Source organism: Argopecten irradians, chromosome 6, assembly GCF_041381155.1.
Source record: "Argopecten irradians isolate NY chromosome 6, Ai_NY, whole genome shotgun sequence".
In the NCBI taxonomy this organism is placed as follows: Eukaryota; Metazoa; Mollusca; class Bivalvia; order Pectinida; family Pectinidae; genus Argopecten; species Argopecten irradians.
This window is the reverse complement of record NC_091139.1, coordinates 6,092,378-6,109,698: the sequence shown is the minus strand read 5'-3', so window position 1 is coordinate 6,109,698 and position 17,321 is coordinate 6,092,378. Positions and strand designations below refer to the sequence as shown.

Below are 17,321 nucleotides of genomic sequence, written 5' to 3'. Positions count from 1 at the left end.
GCTCAAGAATCACTTTTATGTTGAATCCATATGATGGTATACTTGCGACATCAATAGCTGACAAAGATTCAAATGATAATGGTATAATTAACACATCATTGTATAAGTAAATCAGTTTGTTTGTTTAGTTTTACGTCCTATTAACAGCCAGGGTCATGTAAGGACGTGCCAGGTTTGTTGGTGGAGGAAAGCCGGAGTACCCGGAGAAAAACCACCGGTCAGCGGTCAGTACCTGGCAACTGCCCCACATGGGATTCGAACCCACATCCCAGAGGTGGAGGGCTTGTGGTAATATGTCGGGACATCTTAACCACTCGGCCACCGCGGCATCATTGTATAAGTAAATCAGTTAAATTGAGAGGTTAGTCCTCAACACGTAATTTCAATTTATAATGTAGTAAAAAAGAAGTGAAAATCTAAATTAAAAGGAATAGAAAAAAATAAGGATAACAATTTATTGGAAGAAATAAAGTACAAATTCTATATGCATGTATATAACGTTATAAATAACAAGCAAATGAACTATAAATAAAATCTAACAATTTCGATGTTCTATCAACAAATATGTAGACAATAATATTATATTTTATAGTTTAGGTAGAAAAATAAAACATATATATACACAAGACTATACATAATATGGCAAGAATCCTGTAAAATCTGGATCTGATTTAAAGAGAACGTTTGTCAGGGTGATCTCCCTTTAGAGCCCAGATTAACCATCGTAAACTGGGTGCGTGGTTCCGCAGTAATTTTACTGTCACTCAGTTTTATGATGGCGAGACGCTTTGAATGATCAGTAACACTGATCTTGATGTCATTCATGTCTTCTGGGAGCTTTTTATGAAGCGTCTCCGGTAAAACAAGGGACATAACTCCAGCCACCATGGCCAATGCACCAAATACGACATATGGCAATGCAGCACCGAATCTGCTGTCTACAAGTCGTCCCTGGAAGAAACATAATATATTTAACGTATTTTATTCAAAAAGTCTAAAATAAAAGAATATCGAATTTTGATAGAGATGTTAGGAGAGGTATGCGGCAAAAATATATTTTCCAACAAGTGACGTTTATTATGTTCAACTCTCTTTAGTTGATTTTCAAATTTTGAAAAGACATGAGGTTTAGCTAGAGGTTAGTTAAACATGATAGATAACATACGTCATACGTTGGGGAACTTATTTATCCCACTTAGGGTAGTGTTCTCTTTACATTGGTATATTCATTTTTGAAAAAAAAGTAGAAAAAAATGCCCTTTATGTAATATTTTAACACATGGTGGTGCTATATAAAGTACCGTATAATCGGTTATTTTCGTGATTTGAACTAATTAAGAAAATTATCGTGAATCAGAATATATATGATTCAACTATTTCTCAATATTTCTCAAATCATAGTTTCACGAATATATCAATGTACCACAAAATCGCGAAATATCATACCCGCGAAAATAACCAGTTATAAGTAATATCGTAGGACCTACCAAGTCTGCGATATATGGGGCAACAGTTGCTCCTATCATCCCCGATATGTTGGCTGTGGCTACTGCGAAACTCCTGATGGAGGTTGGAAACATCTCACTGGTGAAGATGAATACGTTAGCGAAGTCCCCAGAAACACTCATCCTTCCTAGTGTAGCTGAGCTAATCAGAATCCATCTCCTCGTGTTTTCTGTGGACGGTCACATCAATGTGAATTATTGTCCACTTATCTCATATATATTTGTCGATAGTCAATGCAAAGGAATTCGAAAAATGAATTGTTATTATTAAGGTAAAGGATTTTATTTTATTTGAATGCACCATACAGCTACTCTACACTTACAACTCGTCAACGTTGTATATATGTTTATATTTCTTAAGAGTTTGTAATTCGAATCGAGATTGCACAAGTGCTTAAATTATTTAAGCATTGGTGTCACTATTTTTTAATTTTTTCGGGGTATGAAAAAAAAATTGTTTGCAAACTTTTGTGAGAATCGACATCAATACTTATAATTAATTTTATACTCTATTTGATAAAATGAAGTATGTTTAAATGTAATATTATAGTGGTTTCAAAATGTAATATTATAGTGGTTTCAATACGCAACGTCAATGTCTCTATTGTGACGTCACGATAACGTCGGGGTTTCGCGCCATTCTCGGATTTTTTTTTTCTTCATAGTGATAATGATTGCAAAAAATTATTGGTCGATCAGAAAGCCAGATTTGGTATGAAAACAAAGAAAAATTAATTATTAAAATATGTAAAAACATTTGGTTTGTCCTTAATAAAATTTTTAAAAAAATCGAGATTACACAAGTTTTTTCCCATATACTTATTATTTTAACCAGGACAAGCCAATTTTTTTTTTACATACTCTAATAATTTAAGTACTTGTGCAATCTCGATTCGAATTTATAATATGTTTAGGGAAGTTCATAACTATTACATACACATTTCGAATGTAACATTTACTTGAGGAGGTAGAAATGTCAACTACAATTAAAATATATTTAATGATGTCGGCCGACATTTCTAAGATCGACTATTTGATTTATCAACAAAGATCCACCTCTTCGCAAACATTTTTCGGGACAATCCATCTCCTTTTTTGGTTGATTAGTTTTGATGCAACGAGGCTTTATCTAACTTAGAGTAAACTTTCAGACAGCACGTATCATCAAGAAACATTGAATAAATATGAGTATTTCCAAAAACTATAAAGATGTCGACCTATGGAATGTCTCAACTGTCCTACCTTAGGTATTTTTCTTTGCTTTTGATACCGGTAGACTTACTAGTGAACTTACCATCTTCAACATACATGGACGCCAGCAGTGATACAACTGACAGGAGACACGTGAGGAACAAGGCGAGACTGTTCAGAAGCTTCCTGCCGAAGCGGTTGTTGAGGTACAATGTTACAATGGCTCCGACAGATTCAACTACAGCAAATATCAGGAAGTTCAAATACACGTTTCCACCCAGTTTTCCAACATTAAATGTGAGTCCATAATATGATGTGGCTAGAACAAACCTGGAAAATAAATTGTAACACATAAAAGAATGAATACCATACTTTCTTCGGATACCAAATGATCATTTATATTACAATGTGACCTTTGTATAAAGACCATTTTGACATTGATATTAAAGTAAAACACGGCTGTAACGAGCACTCATGAATGTATGGTTATATCTTAAAGGGACAATTCAGTGAGGCTAATTCATTACATAACCACGAAGCAAAATATGACATAAATGTATTGTTCTACATTCCTTAAGAAACATATGGCAAGAAATAGTGACAAATTTCACAACATAGTTAAGTATTTTGAATAATACCATTGAAATTCCAAATCGTTGATTTATACGATTAAGCAGGTACAACATGTATGCTGTACCTTTACCCGAGTCAAAGTCACGCACGTTAAACAAATGCAATACATAAACACTGAGGAGTTGGTGAAATTATTTATAGACAAGAACATGCGTCTAATAATGTTAACACAACTGTAAGAGCAATTTGAGTAGTTCTAAACAAAAAAAATCTTTACTACACAGGCAAGGGTCAGGGTTCGGCATACAAGGCTGTGTGTAATGGCGATTGAACATTTCACAAACATTTGACTACAGAGGGCTTTTCTGACAAATCACAGTAAAACCAGCTAATTTAATTTCCATTAGAACTGGTTTGTTTCCGAAATATGTGCAAGTTTTAATGTACTCTTAGACCGAATTGTCTCTTTAATAATTTGTATTTATCGACAAGGTTCCTATAGGTTTTATGTAATATTTAATCATATACCTGTGTGTGTTCTTTATAGACAGGTTTGACCTTAGATGCCATTCATCAGAACACGCACCAATCACGAATTTATTTCCCCTTGATTTAAGAATAATGATGTCTATTTTTGTTTTCAATTTCATAGGAGTATATTTTCAAACTCTATGAATCCGAATAGCGCTGGGATTAAAAAAAATTACAAACAATTTTTTATAACCCAATGAAATTAAAAATGTCTGTATGTCTGTAATATTGTGACGTCACGATAACTCGTCTTTTCGAGCAATAATCGGACTTTTTTTTTTTAATTTTCAATTAGTCAATCAGAAAGTCAGATTTCGTATAAAAACAATGAAAACAAATTAAAGTATTGTAATGAGAATGATGTTACAGCAGCTAAATTACACCGGTAGAAATTATGATTTAATACATATCATCAAAGTAGTCATGTTGCCGTGATTTCCGCGACGTCATTATCACCGCCAGGTGATTCTAATCGACAGTATATCTTACTTTACCCACATCGTTTTCGGATATTCAAGTCGATATATTTGCTTAACGTCTCATTAACAACCAGGGTCATTTAAGAACATGGAGGTATAGAAGGTGGATAAAAGCAGGAGTACCCAGAGAAAAGCCACCGACACCTACCCCACATAGATCAGAAGATTCCTTAGACAGCTCCGTATGTGTAATACTGAATCAGTATTACATATGTCATATGCAGACGTCTATATCATGTAAGATTAAAAGAAGTTGTCGTATAGTCACTCTTAATCTTGATGGGAATGTCGAGATGTAATATTTCATTAACTTACCACAAAACCATGTTGATGAGCCACCGTATGAAATGTTTCCGGGACCGAAGTAATGGTGCTATCTCTTTAAATCCCACGTGGCTCTTCTGGTTTATTGGCGGTTTGGCATCTAGATGTTTTGGCATCGGCTTTTTGTTAACTTTGGCCATCTTTCGGATTGTTTCGTAAGCCTCTTCCGTCCTACCGCGGGACAACAACCATCGAGTCGACTCTGGAAGAACACTACAAATTAAACAAAGCACACGGCCGGTATTAGAAAATCATCACCTCTCTTCCAACACTGCTCATTCTACTCCATTGTTTGAGTCCGATTTCTGGAAACATAGAGCGTTGACTAAGCATAAATGCTTCTTCAATATATAAGATTTTTTTTTAAGTTTGTTTTTGGAAGAAACATTTAACAATAAACTATCAAGTGTGCGAATACTTGTCCGGGTTTTGTATTTCTTGATTTTTTCATATTATTATGCAAATATGGTTGAAAAATCTTACATCGAAGACTCGGAAACTCCCATCAATGAAGGAATAGTAATTTAGGTCAAAATATAATATAAAAATGATATAATGAAAAGTATAGTAGAGAAAAGAAGGAATGTTGTTGGTTTTTAAACCCCTCGATCATCCCCTTGTTAGAAAATACCATAGAGCATGATGGACATTATTCAAAACATAACATTTTATCGTTTAAGCTTTCATTTTAATGTAATTGGAATACATATTATTTTGTTGAAGAGCTGTGTAAAATATAAATTATTAGAATTTTTCCAGTAATCTAGTTTAAAATGTTTTCCAATATTTTACTGAAGATGCTTCACCGCCGACAGAGCATAAATGGTACCTATCATTCGAAAAATACCTGATGTATGATCGTCTTTATGTGTGTAACTAACACAAAAATACACATATAAAATCATTTATTTTGCTTTTGGTGCATGCACAATCAGCACATAATTTCATATAGGGCATAGTGCCATGGAACTTTTTCGGGACGCAATTAATTGTTTTTGATATTTTTATCTTGAATTAAAATAAGAAGTTAAAACTTTGCAATGGTGCAAAGTAAGTAATTTTTGTAACTGAAGAAATACTGTATACTAATTCGTCTGTCCTGTTTTGAAAGAGATAAAAGTACCATTCGTCATTGGTGGAGCATCTTTAAGCATTAGTTTGACATAGATGAATACCACTAGACTGTATTATCCCATTTTGGACTGAGGGGTGGTAGATGATCAAAATTGACATATTTCCTCTTTAATCTGCATACATTTTTAATTCAGTGTATTTCATAACATGTAAACTCACAACCAATAGAGAAGAAGGATTACCCCCGGGGCTGAGATAGCCAGCTGTAAATATCTCCAGTCACGAATGTAGTAGGCCAGTCCACATAGAATTACCTCCCCTACACAGAAGGCAATCTCTGTGGAAATACCAGCCAGAGCTCGCCAGGACGGACCGACCATCTCAATAGCTGTAAAAAGAAATGTAAGTAAAAGTTTAAACAACAGTAGTACACATGAGTTCAATCATTCTATTGTCAATAGTTTATGACAATAAAGTAAAATTGAGTATAGCTTATTACATGCGTACATAACATGAATTATAAATGTAAATAATGAATTATTTTATTTTTTTGAAATTAGTAAATAGATACAGACTGATTTGAGGGAATACATCGTGGCAGGGTGTTAATTTTATGTCTCCTTTGACAGATCCTTGATAGTTATGTTTTATCCTTATGTTCCTCACTGTCACTAGTTCTAAATATCAGGGGTATTTTAACCAAGCGGTAAAATTGCTCAAGAGTTGACGACGTTTTAAGTAAGACTAGCTTGTGAGATAAAACCTGTCTGATTGGCCACTTTTTCTTTATAAAAAAAAAAACCAACATCAATACTACTAATTTTACTTTTTATAGTGTCCCAAAATATGAACAATTTTAACACAATTTGACCTTTATGTAATGACTAAGTAAATGTAAAAACTTTGAAAGCAGCAACATATAGCTTTCAGAACAGCATTAGAATAAGTGCAATTCGAAGACTTCTTACTTATGTATTCCTTATGTGATCCGGACCTATCTCACCACGTTTAAAAAGACGAAAAACGAAATTTCAATTCTAAAGTCGCTTTTCTTTTCGTTCGGCGCTTTCTCACAGAGCACTTTTATGCACAGCTCTCTCTCGCTTTTCACCTTCTCTTTGGTATGCATAGTACATTGAATGGCAAATTATATACTTTAATATGATATTAATCTTACGGAAATCATTGATAGGCATTTGCATCTGGTGAATTTTAAATTTCGGGAGTTGTTAGGAATTAACTTTTGATACTTCATTATACACCGTTCCAGGATGTTCTTATCCGAAACTGAATACCAATAACGTCCAATTATGAAATTCAGTAATTCGGCGATACTGGAGACCGAGGGAAATTTTACCCATACTTGATGGGGTTGTTTCGTGGTTGCATGCGATAGGACAATCCAAAGGTTTTTAAAGTATTGAAAGGACAGCTCAGTAAATGACAGTGACAACAACAATGAATACTATGTTATCAATTCTTTGTTGACGCATTAGGACGTTGCTGTGATAATGGCGAGATGTAAATACTTTTAAACAACCGAACATTCATAATGTGGGAACAAATCAAACATGGACCAGTCAGATGGAAAGGTGTATGCCAACTCATGTGTAAAATTTGACTACAGTATCAACCCTAGCCAAGTCTCATATTTACCCCTAGCCAAACTCTTACGCTCGGGTTGAGATATCCCTGTCCATCTGACAAACCCATGTTAGACTCTGTAAATTTTATGAGATGCCAAATACTGAATGCACTGTCATCAAACTATGATATTATGCACTTAAAACTTTAATTCATGTTTCAAACCACACTCGATTTAAAGGGGTTACAATCACTTACGATATATACACCCCAAAGCCTGAAGAGGTCAATTTCAAATCCATATAATGTGTCGTTATTCGATCCTTGTGAAGGACATCAAAGGAACAAACCGTATACTCATCCGCCTTTAATTTGGCATTGATTTAATCATTCATTTCATGTGACTTACCTATTATTTTCATACTTGCTATGTTGCTCCCTGATCCAGATAAAAATCTCATGATGACATACATATAAAAGTTGTTCGACCACATACAAGCGATAGAAGAGAATACGAGAAATATGATGCTGAAACAAACCACTGGTTTTCGTCCAAATCTGAAGAAAGTAATGAATATTATTGTGAAGATACAAAAGTTTAAACCAGATAGTGGTGAATACTACAAATAGTCTATAAAAATGACAGAAAAAATATAGAAATATAATGATAAAATACAATACATTATTTTATAAATATCTGCAATAGTTTACATCTTTTTTTTTAAGAATGAAAGATTCGACTTTATTATTAAATGGTATGTCTTTATATTCATACTTTAATTGTTCTTACTACCACACTGACTAAAATTGTTTTTAATGTATATTGTTGTTTATACTGAGTTAATAAAAGTACTTACGTATCGCCGACAAATCCAAGGACCAGTGCGCCGGCTAGGTTACCTCCAAGAAAAGCCATGCTGGCGTGGGTTCTCAATATCTTGTCCTCACATACCAGATCAAACTAGAATAAAAATAATAAAGTTAAAATGAGGACAAATTACTAAAAATGTTATTTGAATATATTGGCAAATAATTAATTGTGTGATAAATCCACGTACTGTAAATTAACTTATTTTCGCGCGCGATCAAATTTCGAGTATTTTATGGGCATAAATGAATCGCGAAAAAAAATGTGCCAAGCATCTGTTTTCGTTATGCTCAGATCGTTGATAACGGATGCAAACACACACAAAAAAAAATTGGAAAACTCTCAGTAATTAAAAGGTTGCCACGCTAATGAAGGAATTAGAGTATCCAACATCTAATTTTGACGAAACACATCGTAAGCCATTTGGTCTTAAGTTACACGGCGGGGGGGAGGTAGAAATGGTTAATAATATAGTTCACGGGTAACTCATAAATACTCAAATAAATAAAAACTTTATTCAGATAAAATTTCTGTTGAAAGGTCAAACTTACATCTGATATCGGTGAGCTGGTGAGCTGGGTTGTATCATATGTCCAGGATGAACAGGCCTCTGTTTGTGTGGTGTTTGTTTCATTATAGTGGAGGATGACGTCACACGTGGACAACGACTGGACGTCAGGTGTATTGGACAGGTTTGTAGTCCTGTTGTCGTAATTACATCTAAACATATTCAAAACTCATATTAATTAAATGGAAGCCAGCGATGGACGGAAGGAAGAACAAATCAAGGTATGATACATCCTCGATACTCCAGGGGTTCCGATCACTTACGATCTTTACACATCAGGACTATCTCATAGTAAAACTGGAGGCAACATAACAGGTAATTTTGTCGATTGATGTACATCAAAAAACGGTACAACGGTACACTGTGGTTGAGTGTTTGGCTTTGAAGCTGGACGGCGCACTCTCTGTAATCGTCAAAGGAAACCTTTGCAGGCCTATGATTGGTGCAGATGTTTTCCGCTGAGCTGCCTTCCGTTTTACTATGAGATAGTCCAGGGGTGTAGAGATCGTAAGTAATGTAAACTTCTGGAGTATCGAGGATGAGTATGGTACCGACGACACACAAAAAGAGATAATTATTTTCGTAACTTAAATCAAAATATATTTCGAACTGGATCAGCTAATATACTGGGGGGAGAAGGTGAAGAGGATAACTATAAAATAATATAAACGCTGAAATAAGAAAAATGATAAATTTTCATCATATTATATAATACATCTTGGATGATAAGCTATTTCGGCAGGAATTTTATTAAAATATTCAACTGAAGTTGTATTTTATTTGATCCTTTTTCAAATTACTGTAACACAACTTTCTTTCTCGTGCAATTTATTTTCACGAATCTCGCGATCCAAGTAAATTCGCGAGAGTTTATCTCCGCGAACTTACATCTACATCATTTATAATAAAAGGAATGTCCAGTCAATTTTTAAAATCCGCGAATGTTAATCTTCACGAACTTGTTTTAAAATGAAAACCGCGAAATTAAATAGCCACGAAAGACAGTTGGTTTACAGTAAGTTGGTTGACTGAACTTAATACTTTATATGGTGATCATACAGCGGTAAAATTCAATAGTTATATTTTAGTTTAAACACTTTTCTCATTCAAGGAAACATATATATACATACACATACAAAAACATTATATTTTCACATCAAACCAACTGACGTATTCAGAATACATTTGGATATGTTGTTGAAGCGAATAGTCGGGCAAAGGAAACCAGTCTTAATGCGTTCTTTGGCCTTCCAAAAGTCCTTGTATACCATAATGATGGTCAAGTTCTGCTTACGGTGTCCAGTTTTGACCATTAAAATTATGGGGAAGCCCCGTGTAAAATTAGCACAGTTCTAAATATAAATTCGCCTAACTCTTTGAAAACGAGGCTGCGTGGATATGTCAACACGATATGTTAAGAGTGAACTGCACTGCTAGCCCGTCGGGAAGACGTATTGGGATTCCTATAATATATATTAATTTCTTCGCATACAGAGCGATTTTGATGGGAGATTTTATTTTTCTATTTCATAAGAAATTACACTGGATATATTAACACCACTTTTACCGACTTTAGCCTTTGTTTATCCAACTATTCGCTTTAACATGTTTCAATTAATATATACTAACGTATGTGAAAGAAAGCATGTGGTAAAGAAGGGTTCACAAAGAGATTAAGCAGGTCACACTCCACGTCATTGACACTGCATACAGTATAAAACTTTCGTAAACAATTTTGTTACCTGCTAATAGGTCAGGATATAAGAACAAAACCCACACGCTTCTCCCTGGGCTCATTTAAACCCACACGCTTCTCCCTGGACTCATTCAAACCCACACGCTTCTCCCTGAACTCATACAAACCCACACGCTTCTCCCTGGGCTCATTTAAAACCCACATGCTTCTCCCTGGGCTCATTTAAACCCACACGCTTCTCCCTGGGCTCATTTAAACCCACACGCTTCTCCCTGAACTCATTCAAACCCACACGCTATTCCATGAGCTCTTACAAACCCACACGATTCTCCCTGAACTCATACAAACCCACACGTTCTTCTCTCTGACTCATTAACCACTTCCTAACTCATCAACCCCCAACAACGCCCGTTCTCGACTCATAACCATTCCTGGACATATAACCACACGCTTCCCCTGAACGCATCAACAAACCCACACGCTCCTCATACCTCTGAACTCATACAAAAACCCACACGCTTCTCCCTGAACTCATACAAACCCACACGCTTCTCCCTGAACTCATACAAACCCACACGCTTCTCCCGAACTCATACAAACCCACACGCTTCTCCCTGAACTCATACAAACCCACCGCTTCTCCCTGAACTCATACAAACCCACACGCTTCTCCTCATACAAACCCACACGCTTCTCCCTGACTCATACAAACCCACACGCTTCTCCCTGAACTCATACAAACCCACACGCTTCTCTCCCTGAACTCATACAAACCCACACGCTTCTCCTGAACGAACTCATACAAACCACACGCTTCTCCCTGAACGCATACACACCCTGAAATACAAACCCACACGCTTCTCCCTGAACTCATACAAAACCCACATGCTTCTCCCTGAACTCATACAAACCCACACGCTTCTTCTCCCTGAACTCATACAAACCCACACGCTTCTCCCTGAACTCATACAAACCCACACGCTTCTCCCTGAACTCATACAAACCCACACGCTTCTCCCTGAACTCATACAAACCCACACGCTTCTCCCTGAAATTATACAAACCCACACGCTTCTCCCTGAACTCATACAAACCCACACGCTTCTCCCTGAACTCATACAAACTCAAGAAATAAGGAATTAAATAAAGCATAAAGACATCTTAGATATGCAATTTAAAGAGCGACAAAATTAATTACAGTTTCATCCAAAGAGAGGAATAGTACATTCAGGGTTATCATATTCAATTCTTAATTAGAATTTAGAGTCCGTATTCAAGTACACCAATCGTACATGACTCTGTAAATTGGACAAGGATATCTCAAACCGAATGGAAGATTTTGGCTGGTAACCTGAGATTAGCCGAATTTTAGCGGACAAAATCTTTCACGAACTTTTACGACAGTTTTACCCTCGGCTAGCCTTGGGTTAGAGAGTCGTGAATCTCCTTCTCGGGTAGATTTTCCTACCCTCAATGTAAGGGGAATTATTCTATTAATCGTCTCTCCTAGCAACCGCATGATAAGCCTATCAAGTATGTGAGAAAGACATCTCCTAAAATATGAACCCTAACAGAGTTATACATTTGTATATAATAAATGTGCGACCACAGATTATCATTATGTAATACAACAATTACATGAAGGTGCCAAGAGAAATCAGAAGTAATTGATCCAGATAGGAACACTTTTCGACGTCAGGTGCAACAAGCCACTTGGATACAACGAAGTGGGCATATCTTAAAAGTAATTAAATGGCTTTCGTCACTTCTATGTAGACCATGAATATAAATGTTGTGACGTTTCTATGTGTTATTAATAAGTTTTTAATTTTTGTTTCGATAACGTAGCGGGCCTTTAAGTTTGTCAAATATGAGTAAGAAGACGTCTTTCAATTATATCTGTTATAATGATACAAGAATACACTTTCAAAATAAAATCAGTATGTGTCATCACATCACCATGTCTTGTAAAACAAGTTTAAAAATCAGAACATACGGCACAGGGCACTATCTAATCTCCAAAGGAAATATTGCGACCGGTCATACATATTCCGGAAACGCCAATCTGTCAAGTGATACTCAGTTGTATGATTGGAAAGAACGTATCACTGTAAGATCTTTTTTGATGTATTTTTTTATCATATATTTGTATATACATTTATCCAACTTAGGTGCTCACTTAAAGTAAATAAAACTTGAACTTTTAAGGATGCAAATCAAACATTAGGTAACAAATTTGTTGTTAGCCCTTCTCAACAAGAGTATGAAGTCCTATTTATCTATTTATTAAAAGGTGATATGCCTACCTATATACCTACCTACCGAGCTTTTTCAGCGCGTTTATCAACAATGTGCAAAATCGTTGTACAATGCAGCGAGAGTCATCAGTTGTTAAGTAGTAGAATAATGTTTAACTCTAGAGTACTTCTAGTTAGTTATATGGCTAATTTTCAGATAAATATTTTTTGCATTCAACAATGTTATCAAAACGAAAGAATGTAATGATATCCTTCACTTAGCTTACTATTCAGCTGAAGGAAAGGACAGTTTCATACATATTTTGAATAAGCATGTAATAGAAGTTTAGTAAAATAATGTCCGATAGCAAGTGATATGAGGATCAAATAATAGCTAAATATGCTAATGTGAAAAATACTTGCATTAATTAATCTTAATTTCTAATTTTTAATTAATGTCTTTAATAATGTGTATGACATTGACAGGTTAAAACCCCTTTAATTTGATAACAACCTAACTCCCTGGAACCCAGATATCATAACCGAAGCTATTTAGAAAGTCTTGAATATACAGCTAGAGTAAAATAATAATTTCTCACATCATTTTCTAAATGACAATTACATAATTGAGTCAAACGTAAATTAAAACTTTGATTTATTAGTTTAACGTCCTATTACCAGTCAGGGTCATTTAAGAGGACGTCTCAGGTTTGTTGGTGTAGGATAACCGGAGTACCCGGAGAAAAACCTCCAACCCAGAGGCGGAAGGCGTAAAGTAATATGTAGAGACATCTTTTGAAAGTGCTCATGTGAAGAATACTTACTTCATTTGATATAAGAATGTCAATGAAGGCCCAGAGGGCGGTTGCTCTTTTGGGTAACCTGGCTGCAGGTTCATGAAATAATTTGAGTCGTTTTTATTTGGCCAAGTTTAAACTTAAGAATGTATTGGACTTAAGATTGTTTTATGATCCTGAGGCCTGGTCCTATCTGAAGAGATGATATGTTAACTTGAAAATAAAACCGTGTATGATGAATCTAGGGGTTTGACAGTTGTAACGTGGGTGGCCTTGAGTAATGCACAATCCGGTGACATAGCTGTCATCGCTAAAGTGTTCAATATATCGCCTTTGTGAACTAGCCCAACGACCTAATTAACATGTCCTAAATTAGGATGGTAAGATTATATAAATACCAAGGTGTATAGAGGTATATAGAAACCTACCACGTATTGCTTACGTAATAAAATGTTAGTTTTATATTGGACACTACAACGGTTGCTGAAGTATATTGACAATTTTCGATGAATGCAGGATTATAAAGGAAAAGACAAATATATAGAATTACTGTGTAAATACTCCAGTTTGAAATCCATGGTTAGAGAGCTTCGTTCCATGAGATCAAAATATTATGTAAGCATGGCGTTATTAAGTCTAAAAAGATACAATAAAACTATTATACTGATATCTTATTTTATCTTAAAGAAGTTTTGAAAGGAAAAAGATCACAATACTTTCGAATTGATTTTTTTTTATAATTATCAAGCAACTTTCAAAAGAATCGTAGATATTTTTTTACCTGTGAGAGTGTTCAGATAAGATGAAAACTGGAACCATCTGTTGTAGCGCGAACAGAATCTGAGGAAACAGCACAAGTACCATTAGTCGTCGCTGGTAAGGACCGAATTCTCCCAACTCCTTGATAACATCATCAAATACCATAATGATCTCTATTGTTTCTTACGATAAACAATTGATCTGAGTCAGTATCTCAATAGACCACTATGGATTATGTAAACCGGTAGTGTTGAGTTTCTACTTTAAAACTCAGGTGTGGGAACATGTGAGTGTTAATCCCTTTTTGTGATAACGAATCCACACTGTTATGAAATATTTGGGACTAGGTAAGATCGTTTACTTCCAATTTATTCCTCGCCGGATGTATAGTGTACGGTATGATAATGCCGAGTCCTTCCTCGCCGATAACACTCGAATTTATTACATTTAAGGTTTCTCTTCCAAGGCGGAAAGTAATGCCCACTGTCCCATAAATAAATGTTGTCAAAATGCAAATTGAAATTGGAAGTGATTGGAATTTCACGACAAACTTATTTTGTCTTGCTCACTCCAAAGTTCACTGGGAACGAAAACAGTTAGTTACTATTTACTGCTGATATGTTGTTTATGAAGTTTGAAATAATTGATGTCGCCCATCGAGTTCTTTATGCGCATGTGACTGTGGCTGTAAAAAGTGTTTGAAGCGAAGTGCCGAACAACATTTTGAGACTTTTAACCTCATGGTAAAATTATTTCATATTTCAACAAACTTTATTGCTAATAAAATACAAATGGATTTGGCAAAGTCTATATCAGCCATCTCCAAACATATTACATCTTGAATGAATATTATGTTAGTGTAGAATCTAACAAAAAATCTTTTAGTTTCAGATGTTTAGTCTGATATACATTACAACATATGTACAGTGTATTCATTTCTTCATCACAATGGTCACAGCCATGTAATAGAGTTTTTGTGTTAAAATGCGAATGGGGAATATTAGGGTTGTGTACTTTGGTTCTGAGTATTGATCTTGGCCATTGAATAATGAACATATAAAAACATATTGTTCAGCTTTTTCATCACCAAGACCATAAGGACACGTTAGAGAACCTTTCAAATGATCGTGAAAAAGGTCAGAATTTAGATAGCTAGAGGAATTTCTGAGCTGGCATAAAGTAATATTCAAATATCATAAAATTATGTCTGTACACTATCTACAGTGGATTAATTGACGTTATTTAGTTTTATTACATAAACATTTATGAATTACGATATTAACTCTTTAGGGACACATTTTATTTCCAATAAAAATAAGATATGTTCTTTCATTTTTTTTTGAATTGCAATGCCATTCATAACATTTCAACAATGGTTGACAAGAGAGATTATGATGATGGGAATTTAACGTCAGCGGAAATACATTAATTGTTAAGACAAATGAATCTTACGGAAGTTAATGATTAAGGTGTCTGGCCGTCTACTAACCGTTTTAACGTCTAGTTGTGATTTCGGAACTACCGAACAAAACCTGTCGAGTACTAGTCGTAGCTGGATGATTTTTCTCTGCTTACTCCGATAGTTTTTTTCTTTTAAACATACAAATCAGCAAATGACACTTGGTATTAGACATTAAAAGCCCCAAGCTGAGCGCAATAGATATAATGGAATATAATAGGGTATACTATTAGTAAATATTTGACTATGTATTTTAAAACTATCCTCTAAAAGTTACTTTTACAACCATTTAGCGAAATCAACGACGTTTAACAGTATCTAGGAGAGATATCGTGGTTTGCCTATCTGATGCAGTATAGTATGCTAATTTCGCGTATTCACTCTAATTCGCGACATTTTAATATCCTTATATTTTTCACACCGTGTCAAAAATGACTTTATCATACTAGTATACTACATACGTGATAAAATTTACAAGTGGGAAATCTAACGTCTATTCAATTGTTTCAGGATTTCGAATTAAAGACCTTATTCAATCGTCTTCGCGTACTCCGGCTTTCCTCCACCAACAAACCTGGCTCGTCCTTACATGACCCTGGCTATCAATAGGACGTTACCCAAACCCCTTAAACAAATTCCATTTTAGATTGTAGAAATACATTATGTAAGTAAACTCCGGTAAGAGACCGGCCTGCCTTGGCTACATGATAAAGGTGTTCCAGTAGCTTATCCTTCTCCGGCTTCCCTCAGCCTTATAAACCTAGCATATCCTTAAATCACTTAACAACCAACAATATACGTCATGATAAAACTAATTCATTATTGTGGGGGATTCTTTCAAATAAAGTGTAGCTTCATGAGAAAAACCATCGACCTACGGCTTGCCTAACATAAGCCTTCAACTTGGAGTTTACATTATCAGCTACATTAACTAACTGACATGCATAGACGCGTCATATCTTCACGCCAACGCATGCTAGAACAGATTCTATACATAAACCTTATCAACTGCATGATGTTCTAATTCCTGACCAGTACATATTATATTTTATATTATTTTATTTCGCCGATAATATGATTTCTAAAATTTGGTGATGATAATAACATTTCGTAATTATTTCTGACATTTTATATCCTGCTTTGCCTGTTAAATTCCGTGCTATAGGTCATTCATATAGATATACACATTATTCTATATCCATATTATATTACAAAATTGACATGATACAACTTAGATCACATAATATTTTCTCAACAAACTCGGACGATCCGATCCGAACAGCTTCCGACTGGCCAGATCAACACATATTCGTTGTATTGCTTTTGATTAACTCAAACCCAGATCTGCTTTTTAATCAGAAAAAAGTTTCATTATCGTCATCATCAATAATCGGATGCCACTCATGACTAAATAAATACAGTTCTTAAAGTATGTATAAAAAGTGTTCTTAACAGTTCCCAAATCTCTGTTAGCTGAACAGTTAAATGGAGATAGCTCGTACACATATTAAAATTTACATATTGACATACTCATCAAAAGAAATCGGTTGATCGAACAAAGGTACACCGCATTTATCTTAAATTCAACGTCGCAACTTTGTAGTATCTCAATAGTTTTTCTTCTCCTTAAATGCCTTCAGGACAGCTATGACATAGTCTATTGGTGGATATGGTGA

At 35.0% G+C, this 17,321-nt stretch overlaps 1 protein-coding gene across 1 annotated transcript; it reads right to left on the bottom strand.

Moving 5' to 3' along the window:
• Positions 1–338: 338 nt before the first annotated feature.
• On the bottom strand, positions 339–17,234 carry LOC138324797 (organic cation transporter protein-like). Its single transcript, XM_069269948.1, has 9 exons — positions 14,209–17,234; positions 8,681–8,849; positions 8,119–8,222; positions 7,671–7,819; positions 5,897–6,065; positions 4,595–4,816; positions 2,800–3,026; positions 1,488–1,675; positions 339–951 (listed from the first exon to the last, which is right to left on the bottom strand). The coding sequence occupies exons 1-9, from the start codon at positions 14,349–14,351 to the stop codon at positions 688–690; spliced, it is 1,635 nt and encodes a 544-aa protein (XP_069126049.1). The 5' UTR covers positions 14,352–17,234; the 3' UTR covers positions 339–687.
• Between the last annotated feature and the right edge of the window lie 87 nt (positions 17,235–17,321).